Source organism: Zonotrichia albicollis, chromosome 3 (assembly GCF_047830755.1).
Source record: "Zonotrichia albicollis isolate bZonAlb1 chromosome 3, bZonAlb1.hap1, whole genome shotgun sequence".
NCBI classification, from domain to species: Eukaryota; Metazoa; Chordata; class Aves; order Passeriformes; family Passerellidae; genus Zonotrichia; species Zonotrichia albicollis.
In genome coordinates, this window is record NC_133821.1 from 113,399,210 (window position 1) to 113,422,906 (window position 23,697).

Below are 23,697 nucleotides of genomic sequence, written 5' to 3' on the forward strand. Positions count from 1 at the left end.
AAACATGAAACTTAATTAACACATTACTTTATAAGCTTCAGTGATAAACCGAATAAATTTATTTCCAGGAAATGGACTTGTGAAAATTCTCAAGGAATTCTCAGCTGCATCTGAAGTTTTCTTCTGTCAAAACCTTTGAAAAAAACCCACTTTTTTTCATTAGGGAATGAGAAAGAAACTGAGAGGAAACAGAGAAGGAAAAAACCACTTTCAGAAAAATTAGACAGGAATTTCCAAAATACTCAGTGTGTCTAAACTGTAGGCAATGAAATGAAAGATTTGCACCATGCAATTATTTATTTTTAACCAGTAAGGAATTTTTTTCTGCTTTTTAAATACCTTAGCTGTTCACCATTTTTTTTAAATGAGACAGACACAAGAAAAATGAACAGCCTCACCTATAAATTTATGGCCATGCTATTTAATCTTCTGTTTTAATAGTACATTTTTAAAAGGTTTATCTTTTACCCACATAGCAATGAAACACAAATCTGAACACAATTTGAAATCCTTAATTTGATACTGGGAGGGGGATTTCTAATTTATCCTGCAAATGCACCAGTTCTACAGAGTATCTCTTTGGCATACAGAGCTCGTACTGTGAGAGTTATACATTATTCAAGAGAAAAAAATTATTATTTTTGGTACCTAGTTTCACAACCTGGTAACTATTTCTTAGAGACTGATAGACTTTTATGATCTGTGTTTTTAATTATTTTTTTTATCAGCCACCATTTTCTACCATTGCCCTTTCCTGCTTTACATTATGCAAATCCCAACTATGTCAACAAAAGCAACTAGACCACAACATCTGTACAAACCCATTACGCTAAGAGAAAAAAAAAAAAAAGGACAAAAAAAAAAGGACCCAAAATTTGTTTCATGGCCTATTTGGTTTAACAACAGACCCAATGCCCATTCAAGCACATATAATTCAGAAGGCCTGCCTGCCAGCAATAAAGACTGAAATTGGATACTTTGTGAGATTAATTACCTAGATAGGGCATGATAATGCTAGTCAAATGGGAAGGTAATTAAAGTGCACCTTCCATGAAAATTATTCATTGGTGATGGATCAGGTGACAGATAAATCAAAAGGCACTTAAAAAAGCTACAGGTTAACTTTGTGGAAGGCCGTTCCTCCCTGGAAGCCCCTGCAACCAATGCTCCTATTGTAAGACAGAAGGAGGGTAAGGTGGCCTCCGAGAAGGGGAGCCCAGGGAAAAGTGACCAGCATTGTGCCTGCACACAAAGGGACAGCTAGAGTGGAACCAGCCGGCCGGCAGCCCCCAGACTCCTGCATCTCTCTGCTTGCACGCTGCAAAGGGCTGTTGCACCATGAAAGGCAGCAAGTGATGAATTAATAAGTTGACTGGTCCCCCGGGTGCAATCCTTACAGCGGAGGACATGCCGCGGTAATCAAACGGGGCTATAAATTGTGTACATTGAATGGCACAAAACGCATCTCACTTCATCACCACTAAGTCAAGACTTCCTGAATTTGTCATTAACTCTTTGGCTTCAATATATTTATTTAAACAGTAAAAGTAAGAGAAAGAGCTTACAATAACAAAAGGGCAACTGATACTACCCAGCGGGATATACAGTCTAATGGAGATCACTGACTTTTACTTTCTACAGCTACATGGGTCAAAATCCACTCCTTTTACACCAAAGCTCCCCCTGAGATGCACCGATTTGAGTTCAAAACATTACACTACACGCACTTCTGAACACAGAAAAAATCCCTAAAACCACAGGACTGAGTTATTTTTTACAGCTATATTCCTGAGTATTTATTCCATATTTGAAAAAAATGGAGTGTTTACAGGGGTAAGCATTTCCCAAATCCCAGATTTTTACAGTAAATTTCTAAACAACCTTTTATTAGATGTAAGATCTGAGATTACTAAATATATGAAAAAGGACCAAAGTATGAAAACAGTTCAATAATGACCACCTTCTCTTTATGTTGGTTTTTAGAGTTTTTGTTTGTTTGTTTGTTTGTTTTAATGTGTGCTAGCTCTCTAGTTTGTGATACTGAATAAGACTGGCTGTTAAGAGGTAGTTCAATAGAAAGCAATTTTGTGCCACCCTATTTGTCCTTAGTACTCATTTTAAATGGCTTAGATACCTATAAGAGTTAAAGAGAATCTTACCACTGACTCTGAATCAAAGCGTAAATAGCTAAGAGAACATTTTTTAGAAATTCTTTACTAAATTTCTTTTATCAAAAATATACTTGAGGTTTTCCCACATTTTCAAACAACGGTTCTGTGTGTTTTATCAATAGCTTCAAAACTATTTTACACATTCCCTGAATATTTTTACCTTCGCTAGGCTTCACAGTGAGTAAAGGAAAGGAAGATTTAAGTCAGTATTGAAACATAATGCAAACTTTAAAAATAGGAACTACAAACTGAAGTACTTTCTGTGGGTCCAATAGAAAGCATAACCCTTTTTCAAAACAGAATTTATGAAACAAGCTATGATTGTTCCCAGGATTGTTCTACATTCACAGAAATTTATGTGACCGTGTGACCAAGACAAGCACGGTACCAGTTTACCGACTTCACTGCAGTTGGCAGCTGTGGTACTTCCTCCAGAAAAGGAGCTGTGCTGATTTTATGAATAGGTTTATCACTTTGAGATTGGCTCATTACAATATTTTGCAAGAAGTCAAATTTTATAGACCTCCTGATCTATAAATTTACCTCAGGAGACTTGGTAAACTTAATCTAGTAAAGTAAATGGCACTAGAGTTGAGAGTGGAGTATGAACACATGCTTGTTCATACTGCTACTTTGTTAGCATGCTTAGCTAGCTGGGCATGATTCTGGCAATCTCAACATGGGAACACTGTTTTGAGAGACACAATAAGTTAATTTTGCAAGTATGAGTCCTGACGTGCCAGGAACAGAGGGTGAATCCTGATCTCTTTTGAGCAGGCTTAGCTTTGGTAAACAGGGAACACCCATTAGTTTCTTTAAGAGTCCCAGTGCCTGCCTGCTGGTATTCCAGAGGAGTTTGAGCTATCAGTTTAGATCTACAGACTGCTAAATGAGATGGGACATGTCTGCCTGAGACATCACCACCAGCTTCTCAGTATAGGACTGGAAAGTAGTCTCTTTGGCATATGGAATTTACTCTCCAAAGCTTTGTGAATGTGGCAATACTCTGAGAGCCTGGGGTACCTGCTAGGGGAAAAGTTGAGAAACAGCTCCCAAGAGTTTGGTGAAGGAGTTCACTTTCTCTACTCACTGCTCATTGAAGGTTATCTGACTGTAATTGTTCTGTGCCATCGCATGGCTGATCAAATTCATTTTTATATGGAAGGCTGTAACACTGATGGGTGGCCATCACTGAATTATTGTAGGCAAAATAAGCTGAAAGGCACCTGCTGCCACCCTAATGGGGACTCTTAACTAGCATTACAATAAAAATAAATCATAGAACAAGTATTTTAAATTTTTAAAACATTTTTAACATTAAAGCTATAAACTGCAATCAAGTGAAATATCCCTATTTTCAGGACACACCTATATAAGAATATCCTCACTAAGCACCTTGGTTAATTCCGTCCTTGGTAAACAGCTTCAAAGGGTCATAATAACATGAATTACTAATAAGACAAGCAAATTATTTTCTAGAGTTTTAAAATCCCACAGACAAACTATTTTAAAATTTGCTTGCTTGCTTAGTATTCTCTTGAAAATAAATAAAATCATGTAAATATTTAATGCTAACATTGTGGCAGAAATTAACATTTGTGTATGTGGGGTGTGGGAGGAAGAGGGCATTGAAGTCATCAACTTTTGCCAGTTAATTTAGGTGGCTAAATAGGGAAGGTAATCTAACGCTTCCTCTGTAATTAAGGACGAGTCGATGCACAATTCCTAAACTTGGCTCCTGTTCCAAATCACTCCCTAAAGAAACCTATCAATCTCCACTGACTACAACAATGTAAATATCCACCAAAGATTTAAATGCTAATGTTTAATGCCAACATCAAAGAGCAGGACGCTTAGCCCTAAAATACTTCATGTGATTAACTCTACACAATATAAAGTGCAATGACACTTTTCCCTCTTCATTACCAGTTAAGCTGCAATACAAAAAATTAGAACTAAGGGTGAAATTTTGATCTCAGCTACACAAGGGATTATTTGGAATAATTCCACAGGAGGTCTACAGAGACACATCATTACTGCATTGGCTCTGAAATATTAGCATCCAATTCCTCATTTCACAGCCATGATTAGAGGCTGTATGAACTTAAATAGACTCTTTAGAGAAATAAATGGCATTTCTCCACATAAGCATCAGGGTTTGCTAGCTTCGAATCTGCTCTGCTGACTCAGCCACTACTGCCTGATAGGAGTTTGGATATTATGGAAAACTATGAGCTCTCCATGATGCATTAGGAAATGGGATTCTCAAAAAAAAAAAGAACTGTTTATGTGACAGACAGGCAGAAAAGGTCAAAAGGAGAGATGGCAAATAGATCCATCAGCAGACATGAAATAGCAGATACAGAAACTGAAGGGCCTGCTGCTGCAAATACACATATATAAGAGAAAACACCAGATTCAATGGATAATTTTGTACAAGCTGTTGAAATGTGCATAGTAGTTTTGGAGGGGTCATGTAAAGCAAAGCTAAGAACCACAGTGACAGGACCTCATCCCTAATCTTAAACCTACTTAAAAGGAAACGAGATCTGTCTGAAAAATTCTGAAAAATATACTAACAAGATAGAAGAAAGAATGATTAAAAGGAGATTGAGCTACATCTAGGTGTGTGTGTGTGTGTGTGTGTGTGTGCATGTAAACATGTGTGTATCTGTCTCTCACTCTCCTTTTCTTATATAGCAGAAACAAGACGGAAGTGAGATACGAAACATCCCATTGAGCACTTCTAAGACTTCCTGCATTAACACTAGAAAAATTCAAGCAGTTCTGTGAATATTTTTTTTCTTAAGGTTTTCTGTGTTTTTGCACATGTGGATTCTCTTGTGTCTGATACCATTTGCCTCGTTCAGTAAGGAATGAGGTCTTTATTGGCCCACTGATGACAGGTAAGATCTGAAGACATCTACTTCACTGTCAAACATAGTTTAAAATGGTCAAAAACCCTAGACAGAGGAAAAGGAGCTGAAGGAAAATTTTCAAAGCGATGTGTATTTAGCATGCTCACAGATGTTTAGAAAACTGAGCTAAAAATGACCTCTTCTTAATTAGCATTAATATCAAAAATGGTTTGAGTCACACAGCTTTTGACACTTTCTGTGAAAATTTAAATGTATAAATGAAAAGCAGCAATTCAGGGAGTTTAGAACTACAGCTATCACTACAGTCTTACTTATTTTGAAGGCTGCCAACACAAATAAACTACCGTACAGAAACATAAAAAGCAGCTTGTTATAAGCTCGAATTGAGGACATTTATATTGGTCCCACAGTAAGAAGATTTCTGTGTCATTACCATGAGCATGATTTAGTTGTATTATGTTCACATGTAGACACCATTATGTAACACTTAGCTCAGACAAATGGCTCTGTTCTTGATCTTTCTTATTCTACTGTAGTTAATGAACAAATATTGTTAAAAATTGGGACACTAATTATCTGATGTCGACATGTTATGGATAATTAAGAATTGCTCACTCTGAAGCCATGCTAATTGTTTTTCACATGTCTCCTTCTCTTGTCCTTGTGTCCTCAACAAGGCAAGCAGCTACAGGTTTATACGTACATCTCTGTCACGTACTTTGTCACAGAACATACATCATCCTTTCTGGCTCATCCCCGATTAATTTTGCTGGCTTGCAGCAATTATCTCTCCCTTTGTGACTGACCTCCTGGTAAATGGAGTGCATGATCACTGGGATATTTTTTCCTGCGTATTTTACCACTGAATTGATCCTTTTTGGCTGACCACAATAGGATACACTAAATTTAAGTCATAAAATAGTTGAAGTTGAGAGGAAGTGGCAATCGTGTTTTAGCAATTGTAGCTGACAGCTGTAAAAATCAGATCTTGATAATGTTCTCTCATTTACCCTATTACTTGGATCAGTTGGTTAAAGCTGTTAATGATCCTCTTGGATCAATGTCATTTGCTTGTAGCTATAATTTACTGCATTGGTGGATTAGTACAGATGTTTTCATAGATAGCTCTGCATCATTCCACCAGATTGCTGTCTGCATCAAATTTGCTTCCATTCATCACTAACGAAGCAAAGAAAAAGATAATCAGCATCTCCTATCTTAACATTAACTATTGAACTTGGGATAACACTTTTATTGTTGTCAATTTCCAGCCTTCAACCATGGCTTCCTCAGTAAATTGCCCTGAGAGTTCTCTCTAGAAATAGAACCAATTAGATATTTTGACTGTCACAGGGAAAGACTACAGAAATGCTTAAGTGTACAAAACAATAGATACACTAAAGAGTAGTAGATAAAACTGTTCCCTTAGGAACATGCCCTATGGAGTCAGGGCTGGTTCTATCGCATACAAAGCAGAAGAAACTACATAGGGCAGAGACGTCAAAGTTGGCAAAAATTGTCCAGGCTATTAATTATTGAGACTATTCCAGCACCTGAAAAATCTGCTGACCCCCATGGGTTGTCACAGTGGGTAAGTCAGCAATGGTGCATTAAGGAAGATGTCTCCCTTTCCTATTACCCCACTACCATTAGAAAGATCATACTCATCTCTTAAGAATTTGTCTATCTTCACCCTTCCCTGCCAGAGGTGAACCATTTATTCTTGGGCCATTAATACTCCCTAAACTGCCAGAAGGCCATGAGCCAGTAGAGGAAGACTTGTATTTTTCCACTGAGGGCCCATTTAGCCAAATCTGGCTTTCCTTTTTAAAAAAGGAGGCTTATTGGCACACGCAACAAAAATAAAATAAGTAATTGAATAAAATATGATGTGCTCCAAAAGAGAAGCAGAACAATCTCTGACTATATTTCTAAAGAGAATACATATAAAAAAAGGAAACTGGAAATACACTGTTTTAAATTTCTGGACAATTCTACATGGCATCATTTAAGTTTAATGAAGAAAATTCTTTAGCTCTCCCTATACAAGCTACCTTCTCTCTTCTAAAGATTTGCACAGGAGTCATTACAGTAGGTTGGCTCCATGCCATGCTGTCATCAAATGCTTCACTGTATAGAAATGCTACAGTCTAAGAATTTTTTAATTCACTACATTCAACCTTAATTAGGATTTCACATTTGGTAGCACTTATATACTTGCAATAGTGACTTTCAACAGTGATGTTCATTTCTCATTGAAAAAGCATCTGAGCGCTTAAAAGGTTTTGTTTGTTCTCATGACAATGGCACTTTAATTCTTCAAAAGGTCTGAAACAAATAATCAACACTGAGTTCAGAGTTCCTACTGATGATGTCCTGCACTTATTTATATCCTAATCCAGTTACCATAGCCACAGCTCACAGGAAGCAGTAAAAGGAAGATCTGGGGATGTTGTTCTGCTGTGAAAATCAAAGGTCTGTGAAGTTGTACATTCTTCACACATAAGTTAATTAGCTGCTCTAGAATGTGTATCACCAAGTATAAATATATCAAGCGATTTCTTGTCTTTGTAATGCAGCTATCCTGGAAGACTTTGACACTAGTTGGGTTGTCACAGAACTATGTATTAAAGTTCCCAAAAAGTATAAAAAAGTGCAAAGAGTTTCTAAATGGTTGAAAAGAACTTGTTGACATGAGGAAAAAAAATAACTATGGATGAAGGGAAAGAAGTAGGGATTTTTTAGGGTTTAAAAATTCACCCAGCAGGTGTCACAAGTAGAGCTCTTTAATCTTAAAAACCTTTCAAAGATTGGTCATAGGCAGTGTGATATTAATACTTTCTTTTTCAGATCAGGGTTAATTTTTCATCACTGTTTTTATGAACTGGTTTAACTCATAAATATTGAGGAGATAGCTGGCCCACGTTTTTAAAAGAAAAAAAGGGCTTCTAGTCCTTTGTGCGACATCAGTAAAGTAATCCCTCCTTTCCACAGCAAAATTGTACTTTATGTTGCTCATTTTCTTCCTCAAGTACACAGTTTTTTATTGTGCAGCTGGTGAAATTATTCTTGAGTAGTGTACATTAGAGCATGGTGACATAACCTGCTTTTTCAATAGCTCAGTGCACAGGAAAGTCAATAGCCCTGCGGCTGTCATGCTTCTCTGAGCAGGTTGCCACCAACATTCAACATACATAGCTTAATCAGACCATTTCTAATTTGGAGCTCTGTTTCTGTGAAGCTGAAGCTTTACTTTATCTTTGTGTAGTTACACTGCAGTATAGCTTCCCATTCTTTTCACTTCTAACTACTGTAAAATTCACGTAAACCTTATAGAAAAAAATTAGTTTCCTGGCAAAAATTATTACATCTCTTCCAAAAAAGCTTTTATGATAGAGCTGAACAGGCAAGATTTCTGATATCCATTAAAAAAACCCCAAAAAACCCAAAAGCAAACAAAATACCAAAACAACAACAACAACATATTTTTAGTAAGCTATACAAAAAATTCCAATTACATTCAGTCACAAACTGATGTGGAAACACCTGACATAGTCAGACTCAAAATGTGATATGAAGTTAAAGCTTCCTTTCAGGATGACAGAGAGCCCATTGCTTTTGTTCCTGTGTGTTCTGATAGAGCATAAGGTTCAAATCCTGCTCCTATTGAAGTCAATGACAAAGCTTCCATTGACTTCAGTGGTGCAGGATCAGACCCTAAGCAACACAGCTAGCATCTGCTTGCTTTTTTATCTCTCTTATCTTTCAGTAAAAAATATTGGAACAAATTAGAACTAAATGATAGAAAAAAAATTAATATCAATTAATTTTCTTATAAAATGCACTGCTTGTCATTGCAATTTTTTTGTGAATATACATGTTCTGTGTATGTATATAAGGTACGATCAAAACTCCCAAATATATGTGCGATACCATATTATATCCTAGACACATGTTTCCTTCTTTGTGAAACTCCTGAAGAAACATCTAACTTTTAATAATCTAGTAATAATGCCCCAAACTTACAATTCTGTAGTATCTCTATAACCTTGTGGATGTCATAATATTAAATATGACCTGATACAATCAGTGAATGAACAAACTGCTTTCCTTGATCTGATGGTATTTGCTATACAGGGACAGGATTCTTATCAAGTTTTTATCCATCAGTTTAATTCAGGTATAAACTCAGTTATCGCCTCCTGTAAAAAAATCTGTGATATTAGCTCAGGGTAATGTGATTGCAGATCAATAGGCAGTCTTAGCTCCACAGAAATAACCTCATCTATTCTTTTAATGTACTGAAAAGACATCTAAAAAAGTAAAAGAATAATAACTGTCATATGCAACTAATTTCTACTCTTTTTTTCCCTTTTTAGCTGATGACCATGAAATGCAGAACACTTACACAGCTATGCTTTCTGCCTACTGGTCTAAGAAAAAAAAATTAAAATATTAAAATATATCTTAAATATTATTAAGAATAAGCACAGACATCCATACAGCTCCCATTAAAAAATAAGCAAAAAGGTAACCCAAATGTAGTCATCATCACATATATGTTTCTAAAAACCTCAGTTTAATGAAAGCACTTAGTAAATATTACATTCGAAAAGTGACACTTTGTAAAATAGTTCCCACAGCTCAACAAGTGAAACACTTTGGGTAAAAAGAAAACATTATTTTTTATAATCTGAATTCTTTTTACATGAGGAATTGCTTTTAAAAAAATATATACTGATGACGTAGCCATATTAATGTGTGAAAACTGATCTACAGTTGGACGTTAGGAGATGAAGCATAGCTCAAAAAGTAAAGTCATTAGCAGGAAATAGCCAAGGGAACCTATAGCTAAATGAAGTCCACTGAAATGGGAAAACATTGAAGAAATGTTTAGTTGAACACTGAAGCTATTTGTAATAAGCTGTCATGTAGCACCAGAAGTGAACATTGGATGGAAGATGCAGATGAAGGTAGATTAAAACAACTTGGTGGCACTATGGGAAGAAACCAAAATGGCCTGGTGAAAGGAGGGAAGTGAGAATAGGACTAGAACACTGAGGTCACAGTGACTGGGAAAGCTGCAGGATCAATCCTCTTGCCTGCTGCCTCTGCTGGGGGACAGCTCATCGCTGAAGAAAAGCCAGGCTTACGTGGGACTGACAGGAACAGGAAACAAGGAGATGGTCAGTAGTGCAGAGGCTATGAAAGAAGAGACTTTAAAAAATGAGTAGTGATAATTGAGAGCTGGGAAAAAGAGAAAAGAAACAAAGAAAAGAAAAATTATAAGCAGCAAGAATAAAAGGAGAATGTAACATGAGAGAATGTGAAGTGTCTCTCTTACTTAGAGAGACTTCAGAATTATCTAAGAAAGGGCAGAGCCCATCCCATAGATTTGCATTTATGCATTCAGCCATTTCTTCCTGTCATGTAAATCAACGGTGCTGCTGATAATAGCCATGATTTTATAGCATGCAATATTTTTTTCAGTTCAAGTTGCTGGGTTAATGCCAATTTCACAAATTCAGCTTTCTTTTTTTTAACTTTAACTGTGAAATTTGGAATTTTTTTGTAGGAAAAGGTCTTAAAACTGAACTCTAAGATGTAAAAATGGAATAGCAGCAAATCAACATATGCAAAGGAAATTGTTACTAAAAAAAATATTTTTCAAGAGTAAGCCTTGATTATGGAACTGGATCAGGGTTTTTAAACCACTTGAAGTGGTCAGCATTAAGTGCATCTGAAGGCACAGCATGACCTAAGAGTGCTATGGGGCACCTTTTTCTTGCTGTGAAGAAGCAGCAAGCATTAGCAAGTGCTCCCTGCCCAAAAGCAATGAGTACATGTAGGGACAGTTATTGGCATCACATTTTACTTCTGTTTGTCTTAGTTACAGTAATAAGGCATGATGAGAGTCCCCTTGGATGTGATTTTTCTTTTCAATGACTATAAAGACAATTTAAACTGGCTCAGGACACATATTTTCTCAAACCCTGATAAATCTTGGTATTCATTCAAAATAACCTAAGTTTTATCAAGGCCAGGGAAGGTTGGGTGTATATAACTCCTTTCCAGAGATGAGGCCATTGTTAATTCAGAAAGATCCTAAAGGAAAGGATGCAGAAAGACAGTTTTAAAAACACACTATCTTTGCAAAAATGTCAAAAGAAAAATTATAAAATTATTATTGAAGCGTATTTTGTAAAATGAAAAAGTATGAATGCCAAAATACAACAAATATTCATCTGCAGTGAAACCTACCCAATTTCACCTTTTGGGTGTTGTATGGAAAAAATGTAAAATTTGGTAAGGAATTTGATGGATCCAAAGGAACTACCAGTGCAACTGAAAGGGGAATATCTTATCAGGGAAGTGGTCAATTTTATATTTGGTAAAAACCCATTCTTCCAAAGGTAGGGCTTGTCAGCTGTTCGCCAGGTGCAGCTCTTTATTTTTTTTATTGTAACTAGAGTTTATTCACATTCAAATCTGAATTCTACAAGGATGCAGGGGTTCCCATAGATCAGCTTGCAGTACTGGGATGACATCCTGTATTCCTTATATGATGTGGGATAGGCAAGATATGAAACAAGATGGTTTACTCCTAGGGGACTTTGTGTACTTAATCTTGTCAAAAAAAAAAGAAAACAAAGCAAAACCAAAAGCCTCATGGTTCTTGGCTGAAGCACAAAAATAAGCCGCATGACAATTGATAGCCTAGTCACAAAGTCTTTTTAAAACAAGGAATGAACAGCAATGTGTCATATGTGTATATATATAAATATATATATAAGTGATGTGAAATGATACCTACCCACTTGCAGTCATTTTATAGTATTATTTCCACAAATACAAATAGGTTTTTATCCACCACCTGGCTCTTTTATGTGGCATGCTCTCTTTGTCTCATCAGAAGCTTGTTATATGTGGGCGAAGAAACACTGAATATATTCTATAACCCCATTCTTTTATCAATAATTTCCTGTTATCATTACACAATGATTTGAATTTTGGGACTATGGACACAAAGGAGCAATTCAATTAAACCAAAACTACAAAGGGAAAATCTCATTGCAATCCTCTGTGCAACTGGTGAACCCAGTAATTATATATAGCCACCTATTGTGTTAGCATAATAACATGTGAAGAAGGTTTAGTTAGACACATTTACACACATAAAAAGCTATATGGGCACAGAAAAAAGTCAGTTTTTCCAGAAGTATAGAACAGTCACACAGGAACAAATAAGAGCTGCATGAATCCTAGTTTACTTGGCTATAAATAAATCCAACATTTTCTTTCTCTCTATAGTAAAATAAAAGAGAAACACAGAAGCATAACAGTTTCCTTTGAGCAACCAGTCTCTTTCTGTTCAATTATAGTCATCAATCTGTTCCACCTAAAATATTTTCCTCCTTGAGAAACCAAAGAAATCAGTATTAGGATCCAAAACATGCTGTTGCAAAAATAATGTAGAAGAGGTCTTTTGCTAAATGCATTTGTTCTGAACGTCTGTATTTTCTTTAACACAAATTTTGTGATTCTGTGAAAAAAAAAAATCTGCATTTATGTGCCACTTCTAATCAGAAAATCTTGAAAAGCTTGGTAAGGAAAAATGAAGGTTACCTTCGTTTTACAGAGAAAACTGCAACAAAAAGAGCTTAAAGTAATTTTTTTCTTCCAAAATCCATCCTCCACGTATATTCCATTTAGATGCCAAATTGGAAGCCTCTAAATCTTTACATTCAGAAGTGCTAAACAGGCAAAGCTTCAGTCATACCCTTTCTCTAAACAGTGTCAAATCCTGGGAAATGCTGGTCTGTGTGTAATCCCACAGGAAACCAGAGAGTAGGGAAGGAATGAAGTCAGATCTCCCACCTCATGCTCTTACAAAGCTTGTCCAGGATGTTGAAGATTTTTGATTAAATCTTTAGTAAAGTCTAGATGCTGCCTCTAATATATATGCAAGCTATAGTTTCACTAACATCTCTGGGCTGGATGCGAGCATCATTTCATAAAATCACGCAGCTTGTGTTACATTTAAGATAGAACAGGATAACCATATTATAGCTTCTGGCCTAATAAAAGCCCTCTAAATCCTTGACTATGACAACACAAAATGATGAACAATAATGAGCTGTCCTGGAGAAAACAAACTTTTGATAAAGGCTTTTTCATCTCCTTGAGATGTGGTACTAGCCACTAAATTGCACTGGTGCTTCCTTTACCCTGTGTGACACTGAACCATCAAAGCACATAAAGTAAAGCCAATTTGATTCAGCTAAATAGGAAAAAGTCCAAATCCTCTTCTTCATGTGATAGCTCTGTACAGTCATCTACAGAGAGCAGAACACTGTCCACCTGTGCATGTTTAGAGAATTATTTTGAAGATGAAAAATCATGGTGCCAAAATAATAACATCTGTGGTACAAAAATAGTCTCAGAGTAAGTTTTCTGTGCTGAAAATCTCATAATAAACTTCAAGAACTGAATGAACATAGAGACCAATCCTTTCAGCCACAGAGATGGCTCCAAAATAATGTAAAACGTGCTCTTGGAATCCATAAAAGCACTATAGGGAGATTAAACACTCCAGCCTACCTTCAACAACCATATCAACTATCCTAAATTTGGGGGGAAGGAAGGAAGGAAGGTTTTGAACTAAATCTCTTGTCCCTTCTTTTTTTTTTGAGATTATTATCTTTAAAGTCCAAAATAATTACAGTTTTTCTTGTTTGTTTACCCTGTTTGGTGAGTTTGTTCTTAGTTCAAAACATTACTTTAGGGGATCATTTCTACTGCACTAAAAAAAAAACAAACCCATGATTCACAGTCATTGAAATTTCCTCCACGACATAAGTATGAGGTATCCTTTAAAATATTAGTCAGCTGTTCTTACAGCAAGAATCACATTAGTTATTCACTTTATATTTTCTTTTACCATGAAAAGTAATAGTAAAAATACTATTTAATATTTCTTTAGAAGCCAGATCTTGCAAATAATATTTTGTTTAAGATTGTTAAAATCACAAAAGGTTAACTTTACTATCCTCCCTTTAGGAACACAGCATACTATTGTCTGCAATTTTATCAAAAAGCAACTGGCCAGTTCAGAAACCTGCATCTGAGAATTCTTTTTTTTTTTTTTTTTTTTTTTTTTTTTGTTCAGCTGCAGACAACTAAAGCCCTTTTTTTCCCTGGGGTAATATGCTGGTTTGATTTTATTTCCCCTGACATTTCACCTGTCAGATTATGATAAATAGAAGAAACAAAGAATAATGATCACATTCTCATTGCATCTCATAATCAAATATCTGGAAATATAAGATAAATCAGAAATATTGTCCTGAGGGCAAACATTAACACTGAAAACACCATCAGGAATCCAAATCATCTTCCAGTGACCTAGGAGTCCCATACATGTTTTAAAAATTCAAAAAGGAAGTCTGCATAGAACTCTCACATATATTTTTTTATCTTCAAATACTAGAGAATTAACTATGTGAGAACAAAATAAAAAAAAAAAGTTCCTAAGTTTAGAAACTCTATTTAATAACAAAGCTGCACATCTTCTTTAAGTCTTCTGTGAATGCTTTCTGAAAGCAATCCTGAGGCCAAGAAACAGGACAGGTTATCCTGAAATAGTATAAGCTCAAATTAAATAGCTGGCAAGGCGAAAAGATTAATGAGCCAGAGCACACTAAACATGCTCCTGATTTACTGCACCTACAGTTTGCATGTTCCAAATTTCCTTCAGTCTCACAGTGCCGAGATTCGTAAGTGATGAAAGCTTACCTGCTTGGCCGGTGGTAATACTGACAGCTGCAAAAAGCCTCTGGGAACGGCTCAAGTCAGAAACCCCATTCACAGCTTCGACTTCAAACGTGTAGTTAGCGTGAGCTAGCAGGTCCATGACAGTGACATAGTTATCTACTAATCCAGTTTGCTGGGGCATATATCCAATGTTACTCCCACAGGGAACACACTCGCCCTGCTCCCAGCTGCACCTCTTGCACAAGATGCGGTAGGTCACATCGCTTCTTCCCCCGTTGTCAGCGGGAGGACTCCACTCCAAACTCACGGTCGTCTGGTTGATATTGAAAATTAGGTTCTGTGGTGCAGATGGAGGTCCTGCATAATACACAAAGAAGTCCAGGGTAATTACACAAAACCAGAGTGGGACACACAGGTAGCATTTTAATTACTGAGACAGAAAACACTTGAAGAATTTTTCTTCACATAAGCATTTCATTATTTTTAGTACAGGCTGCATAAAAGCATTCTTGAACTCATTTGATAAGACCTTTATTTATTTTCCATTAAGACATCAGAATAACAACTGTCTGTATATTTACTGCAACTGATTTTTAGCTGTTTCTCTTCTGCATAATTAAAAGGAATAGTTAATATACCTTAAAAGTTCTCTTTTACAGGTTTTCCACATGGGGTTTGTTCATCTCTTCTAAACATGCTGCACAAGCTGCATCTAGTTTTTGTTATCAGCTATGATATGATTTACAGAGATATTTAGTGATATTTTGAATTTAAGAGACTTCCACTATTTGAACCACCAATCTGTGTCAGCCAATCTATTTGCAGTTAGAAGGTTAAGTCAGATCCAATTACAGTTCAATCAAAGTGCAGCTCCACAGAGGCTACTTTTCATTTTTCACATTACTAATTTTGGTATTATATCACATAACGCATATTGTCTGAGACAATTTGGGGAGAACTGGGCCTGTATTACATCTATTACAGTGAGTTATGCACTTATGCAATATGGGATGTTTTCCAAAGCTGTACCAAGCAAACTTGAAAATTATATTTATGCTGATTCTGTATTCACTGTCAACGCTTTTTCTGCCTTTCAGTTTCTTTTACCATTGCAAATGTACTTTTCAAACCCAGGAAAAGCCAGACAAAACTACTCGCTGCAAGTGGCTGCACCTGGTTGGTTAAGCAACGTCCTTTACTATTAAATTCATGACTCACTCACTTGTGCATGCGACATATGGTGGATCAGAAGGTGCTCTGTAATAGCTATCTTCACAGTCGCATCTGGAAGATCCTTCCTTGTCAGAGAAGCTGTGAGTGGGGCAGCGGGAGCACTGCAGATCTTGTGAGGAGGATTTGTAGAACCCACGGCCACAAGCTAAAGCAGAACAAAACAAATTAAGATTTCGATTTGCAGGGACTTCTATCCTGTCTCTTTTTGCTTCTGTCACATGAGGTGCACATTTCTGTAAACACCTAAACTGCCCACTCTGTTATGCTGGCTCAAGCAAGATAAGCTCACAATTTCTTTTTCTTCACATGATGCTGTTAATGATTTTGTGGCATTTTTATGAGTTCAAGTATACATTATATGTATCATAACAGCTGGCAGTACAATTTTTTAAAACAGAGGGCCACATAAATACAAGACGCAACTGTTTTTCACCAAAGAAAAGTACAATAATGTTGTGAAATATTTGGGGGGCTGCAATAGGCCTAAACAAAAGGAAAACACTCTAGAGATCTGCTAAGGCCACTGAAGCGTTTACAGCATCTGAACTAGTTGTTTTGGAGCAAAATTTATTCTTCCCTGATTTCAGAAATCCAAAGAATCTGTAATCCACCAGAAATCCCTGATCCTGAAGAAAGAACAAGGCATGAACATTTGCTTAAAAGACAACTCTGGTAAGAACATTAAGAAAGAGGAAGAAAGCAGACAGCAGAAACTTCTCAATTGGTTTTCCCAGTTTCACAGAAGGACACAAGTAGGTTGAAATTAACTTATTAAAAGTTTCAAGAAAAAGACAAAAGGAAGACAACGGGAAAAACAAGAGAACTTCTTGCTTTGGTTTGCTCACTGTGAACCCAAAAAATGTGTTGTGTTACAACGCTGATGTTTAGAAATACTTCTTGCAGCTACTGCCACAGCTCCCAAGGCAGAAACACACATGAAACACATCAACCATTAGACTTGCAAGCAGAGCACTGCAACCTAGACAGACAACTTAAGAATGCATAAACTATGAGAACTGTAAGGAATGAGGAAGAGAGAAGTGGGGATCCAACAACACTAAAGCTGAAAACAGATTAACACTCAGTTTCAACACCAAGGTTACAGGCAAACTTACAAACACTGTCAACATGCAAAACAAAACACAAAAGTCCTCCAGAACCTTCTCATAAAGCAGAAGTATTTTCAACCAGACTATTTAACTCCTTTTTTTTCCTTCCAACCCTAACAGACAGTCTAACCTTCTTAAGCTATCACCTGTATGCAAAGGAAAGGGACAGAGGGTGAAACTTTGTACTGGGTATCAAAATATTAAATCTAGTTAAATAGTCATTCTGTATTCAGAGGGAGAGAATTTACTTTGGTTACATTCATATTTGCTTGGATATTTTCTCAGAACAGAAATGCAAAGTATCAAAAGACACTGATATTTGGAACAGTTATTTCAGTTGCTTGGTACTGCAGTGATGGAAAGAGCATGAAAACAATGAACTTTATCCAAAGCTCACTAAGTCAATGAGGAGTACCTTTGACTTTAATAGCCTTTGGACTGGACCCATAGTGTTAGCTAAAGCAACATGAGTCATATTAGTCTGATTAATTTTACGCAACAGAGAAAAAAAATAAATGCAGAAATAATTAAGACAACAACAGATAAAAGCTGGTGAATTAAGTAAATCAACAATGGATAACAACAGTAGGACATTCAGACTGTCTATTAGTCTATAAATATACTAAGCTTTTTAAGAAAAATATGCTTAAAATAGGCATAACATTTACAGTTTGTTGTGTTAAAAAATATTTTAGCTTCCAGTGGATGGAAGCTAAATTATTTGGCAGAGCCAATTAGCATGCAAAGCTTGTAGCCTTTGATTTTGACAACGGGGCACAAGTTTGCATTAGAAGAAAATCTAGTCCTGCATGTAAAATGTGCTATAACTTGATTTTGCCACAGGAGCTGTTATATATGCTCTTTAGAAAAGACAACAAAAAGAATTTTAGAGAAGCATTTTAGATAAACATGACCTGTGAATTCAACAGGCATGTGGCAAATTCAACTCAAAATTATCCTTTTATAGCTTCATCCAAGGTTGTTTCAGAATTTTCTGACCGAAGCGCACAAAAGCTGAACAGATTTGTATACACGTACCTTAAGAAATGTATTTAAACTTCTGTCCACTTTTTTAGTACTTGCAATAGAAATGTAGCTAAAATTACCACATAATAGTTTCCTGCCTTTCTTAAATTGTCATGTTTCTCTTATACCAAACAAAACACTGGACAAATACACCGGAACTTCCAACATGTAGTCCCTCTGCAAAGCAAAGAGCAACTTAAAAGGCAAAGTTCCCTACTGTGTTTCCAGTCTGTCCTTCTCAGCAGGGAACATTACATGGCAAAGATGCAGAGAGTAAAATAAAGATTTCAGACAGAAATAAAAAAATGTAAACAGAAGACCCCTTTTCACTTTTGGGTTTGTTTTTTTTTTTTTTTTGTTGGTTTGTTGGGTTTTTTTGGGTTTTTTTTTTGTTTTTTGCTGATGACTTGATCAAGACATTTATATGCTTAGTCACTCACTATTTAAAGTAAGTGTGCATTTCATTTGTTATTAGAGTTCAAAGGATCTGAGTGTCTGTGACTAGTTTACATGACTGAAAGCCAATTATTCTCCCGCACAGCATAACACAGGCAGCAAGTTCAGGCATTCATATCCTGCTACCATTCCATTAGCTTTTTGTCCACTGAGAGGTTTGTGACCACATTTAATAACCACCCCTTTAACCTATAAATCTTAGAGTTATAAGGGGCAGAATATTCTAGAACTGAATTTTTTAACAGTATGAAAACAGTACTTTTAAATAGGATTTTTAAAACTTTGTAGTTCTTCAGAAAGGGGGATATGCAGGACTGTACACTATAATTAAAGGTACTCATTGGAGGAATACAACTAAATTATCCTCCCATCTTTCTTCATAAAATTAAATTTCTCACTTTTTTTTTTTCAGGCTAACAGTAGAATACTTCAATTGCCTAAAAACTGGGGTCTATGGGTCCTTATCTGTTCTTAATACATACCATTGTCATTGCAAAGAAAATTACAACTGACAACTCTCCTAACATGGTGTTGCACAGACCACTTATGAAGGTGTGAGAACTTGCCAGTCAGTTACACAGATAACAGATGGGAAAGAATAATTCAAAAATACTGGTTTGATTCTTTTTTTCCATTCCCTTTTGTCCTTCCTTGCCAAATTGCCATGGTGGATTTTTTTTATTTTATGAGTGATTTAGATAGATTGTTTTGCTCTACACTATTTTAGTTCTTTCTACATATTTTGATTCAATTTAGTTCTTCATGTAATATTTTTAAGATTACAGGGACAGGTGGCATAAAATCCCCACTGCTGCTACCTCCACAAGGAACACTAAAAATGGTTATTGCAAAAAAACAACAACAAACACAGTAGCCAAACAACACTCCGAGCTCTGTACATGCAAATCTAAAAGTGATAAATACAGCTACTTTTTCACAAAAGTATCTCATGGCAAAGCTTCAGGCAACTCAAAAGACATTTGATCACACAACCATTTTAATATTTCATTTCATTAGTACAGAAAAGCACTCATTAGCTGCACTTCTTCCCTATAAAGGGAGCCTAAATTATAAGTCAAGGCATAGAACTCAAGCAATGACAGAAAATATGCAGGGGGGATATAACTGGTCAGATGGCACTCTGATGCTGTAGTTCTAATCCTCATCATTGCTGATCTGATTAAAATGTGCACTCATTTGGTGTTCCTCAAGGAAGTTAAGAACCAGCACTAGTTTCGCAACTGAAGGACTTCTGGGGTATGACAAATGGCAGTACAGGGATGGGGAGAAAGGCAAGAAAGGCAGCACAAAATACAACTCTCTTCCATTCACTCTGTTGTGTCGTTTATGGCTGCTAATTTATTAGAACAGCTCTTCCCAGATGAAGCTCCTATTTTGTTCTAACAGCTGCTCCAAAGTCTTACAGGTTACTGACAGCACAAAGACACAGAATAGCACCTACCTGCATGACCTCAACCAGCTTAAAACAACACAATTCGGTTTTAATTCTTTCCCCATATACGACAAAATCAACAATAAATACAGAAGAAAATGTTGTTTCAGTCAAGGCACAATTCATGGCTTAGTATCTTAGCCTCAAAACTTTTAGGGACTGTCCATCACTGACCCTCCCAGGGCTGACCAGCTCTATGGACTTGTTCAATTATCTGCAATAGCCATGGCTGCTCCTCAGGGCAAACCTTCTCAACTCGTCCATGAAACTGAGATTTTTCTTGTTGGAGAGCTGGCAGAGTTTCGGTGTGAACTACAAAGACAATGTGAACAAAATCTCTCGCACAACAGAGCTTTCCTGGAGTTGTGGTTTGAGAGTGAGGAAGCCCTAGATAAAGCAGTACACTATACTATAAAAGACCCTCCAGAAAATCATACTAGCAGTCTTTCTGGGCTTGGTCTAACTTGCTTTCTTCTGGCACATCCAGTAGCACTCAGCCATAACAAGGATGTATGGTGACAGTGGGGGCTGGCACGGCTGGGGCATCAGGGCGCAGTGCCCATTTGGAAACGTGCTCAGCATATGCTGAAGTCAGGGCATTTGCAAACATTTTTAGCCAGTATGTTTGGGATCCCTTAAGAGGCCACACAAATACTGTAAAGAATGGAATTTTGCAAAGCCAAAAGTAAATACTGTGGAATTAACACACTCTAACAAGAACTATGATGCCACATCTGCGGCATAAGCTGCTGACTGCACCTAATGGAGAAAAATAGCAGCTTCTCTGCTGTGAGCTCATCACATGCTTTAGTGGCCTGCTAGAGATCAAATAATGTATATGTTTCTTTTCACATGTATAAAAAGAGTCCAAGGACCTCTGGACAAGGGAATGAAAGCAGATGTAGATGGCAACAAAGAGCAGTCTGGAGTCTCACTTGTGCATGGAAGAAAGGAAAACAAGGATGTGTTAAGTACTATCCATTTTTATGTAGTCTTTTCACTGTAAAACACTATGAGATTCATTTTGTGTCTAGGATAGCTAGGGAACTTATTGGGAGCAATGATAGAAATATGGCGAGGGATATGAGTGACACATGTAACAATTACTGTTTATATAAGCAAAGGAGAAAGAATAAACAGTTATAGGGCACTGACACATTAATCAAGCAAATTATTTGCTACTACAATAAACAATTTTATAAAAACCTCCATTTTTTAAAGTGTAAGGCTTCCAGGTGGTATATTAGCTCAAGACTTAAAGGCCCCACAATTGTTTCAGCATGTCAGACACTTGATTGAACATGGTTTTTGATAATTAACTTTTGAGTTTAGTGCATTCACCTCTTTAATTATTTTCATATAATTACTGTTTAATCCCATTATAAAAAAGTAGACTGGTGTAAGAGGATAAGAATAAAGATGGCATACTGTGCTAGCAGAGAAAGAGAGCTTGCCTATTTACTCTGGTTTGCACACCATTCCCTGAGTTTGCCATCACTAGTAAGCCTTGGTGATGTGACAGTTTTATGCAAGCTAAGATGAAACTAATGTTTAAAAAACAACATTTTTCAGAGCCAGTGTCAAAGGATGACAAAGGAGTAATCACAGATTTTCAACAACATCAGTATTACCTATGAACTTGGGGTACCAGGCTGGTCCCACTGAGAACCGTGGGAGATTGACTGCCCATCTTGGAAGGGCTCAGGATTTCCCCGAGTCCTTTTCTCTCCTCACTTGAATTAGTTGACTATAACTGATCCTATGCATTGTATTTTTCCCCACAAGCAGTGAGTAGAATTTGTTTAATATCTGTGTGGGCATGACTTGCCATTTTTATGATTTGTTTCCATTATCTTAATCAACTCCCTACCTTTCTACCTTCTCCAAGCCTGAGAAAATTAAAGAGAATTCAGCTAACCCTCTTTTCACAGAAATGATGTATACACAAAGAGTGCATGCAGATGTTTCCTGGATGAAGTTATGCAGCTGCAAAGACTTTATTAATTATAAAATGCAAAATGGATTGTTCTGTAATTGAAACTCTCTGGGGCTCAGATAAATTTGAAAATTAACATACATATATGTATGGCCAGGACATAGATGGATGCTGTTAGATTATTTATTACAGATGGATAGTTTAGCTAATGCAGAAAAAAAAAAAAAAAAAAAAAAAGAACTGGTCTTTCTCCACTGGAGCTTTCAAATATTTGCTTCATAATAATGTCTATGGTTCCATAACTCAGGACTAAAAGCACAGCTTGCAGAAACAGTACTCCCACTGCTAGTGTTGCTGACCTCATCTACGATGGACAGGTCTAGAATCTTTATTTTAATCCTATTGACAGTGCCTCAGTGGGAGTAATTATAACAGTAAGCCACAAATCCAGACCTCCTGTCACTGATATATTAGGGTTTTTCACAACCAAAATGAGCAGCAGACAAGGATAAAAAGCAACACGGGGTAGTGATTATAGAAAGATTTGTCAACCCCCTTCTGTATTAACCTGCTACAAACACATGACAATTTAGCATGGCAGACATTAGAAATGCAAAAGGTTGAACCTTTCACAGTGTCAAGAAAAAAAAAAATTAAAACATTTTGGGGGCATTGTTCTCTTATGGGATACTTGGCTGGTAGATCACATTGGCCAAAGGCACTTTGTAGCTGAAGTCTCTAAAACGTTTAGATAAACTGAAAGCAAAGCATTATAAAACAAGTCCCAACTGCAGATTTCAATGTGAAATATTAGACACAAGAAATCTAGTAACAAAAAGAGACTTCATAACCTCTGATCCCCTTTTCCAATAATTTGTGTATGTTCCAGTCACGGCTATGTTTGAAACTGTAAATTACTTTTATGGTGAGAGATGGCATCTGTTATGCCTTCTCTGGCACCTAATATATATTGTTTTATAAGGAGCTTAGACTATAGTATTTTGTCTAACTACTATGCAATGCTAAATGTCCAACTGAAAAAGAAGTTTATTTTAGCTTGATTTTTTAAACTGCAATAACATCTAAAGATTATTCATGTTTCAACTAAGGAACTATGTGGTATGTTTTATTCAGAGTAAACTCAGGACTTTTAATAGTGCCTAAGCTATAGTGTGAATGACATATCTAAATAGGGCTGTCCCAAGGCTGCATACCATCATTCACTGAATGTTTGTTGCTGCCTGTCAGGAATCTCTCAGACCTCATATTCATTTTCCAAGCCTATGATGCTCTTGTTTTCCAAAATCCTGCCAATGTCTTTTGAGAGATGTTCACATACTGCTGGTCACAAACACAGAGATCCAGAAAGGGAATCCTTGCTAGGTAATAGTAACTTGCTCTGATTTTTCCACTGAATGAAGTGAAAGCTTCACCCCTCTGTAAATCTGCTTAAAAAAACCCCAAACCAAACAAAACAGAGCCCCACAAGTAAGCCTGACAGCATACGTGTCTTTTTAACTTATCTAGCTGCAAAGAAACATAGGAACCAAGCAGTACTCTGCTGTTTTCCTGGCTAATTTATAGACAAGGACAAGGTAATCAGATTGAAGAACATATCCTACAAATCAAAGAATACCAATGTCACTATCCTGTTACAGCA

The 23,697-nt window shown here is 36.5% G+C and overlaps 1 protein-coding gene across 5 annotated transcripts in view; it reads right to left on the reverse strand.

Annotated features, from left to right (window-relative positions):
* Positions 1 to 23,697, reverse strand: part of EPHA7 (EPH receptor A7) — a 165,571-nt gene that overhangs the window by 94,665 nt on the left and 47,209 nt on the right. For all 5 annotated transcript variants that reach the window (XM_005483969.4, XM_005483973.4, XM_014264923.3 and 2 more), the window contains exons 4-5: positions 16,047 to 16,202; positions 14,846 to 15,181 (exon numbers count right to left, since the gene is read on the reverse strand). In XM_005483969.4, the coding sequence (XP_005484026.1) occupies positions 14,846 to 15,181; positions 16,047 to 16,202 (492 nt within the window). The remainder of the gene's footprint in view (positions 1 to 14,845; positions 15,182 to 16,046; positions 16,203 to 23,697) is intronic.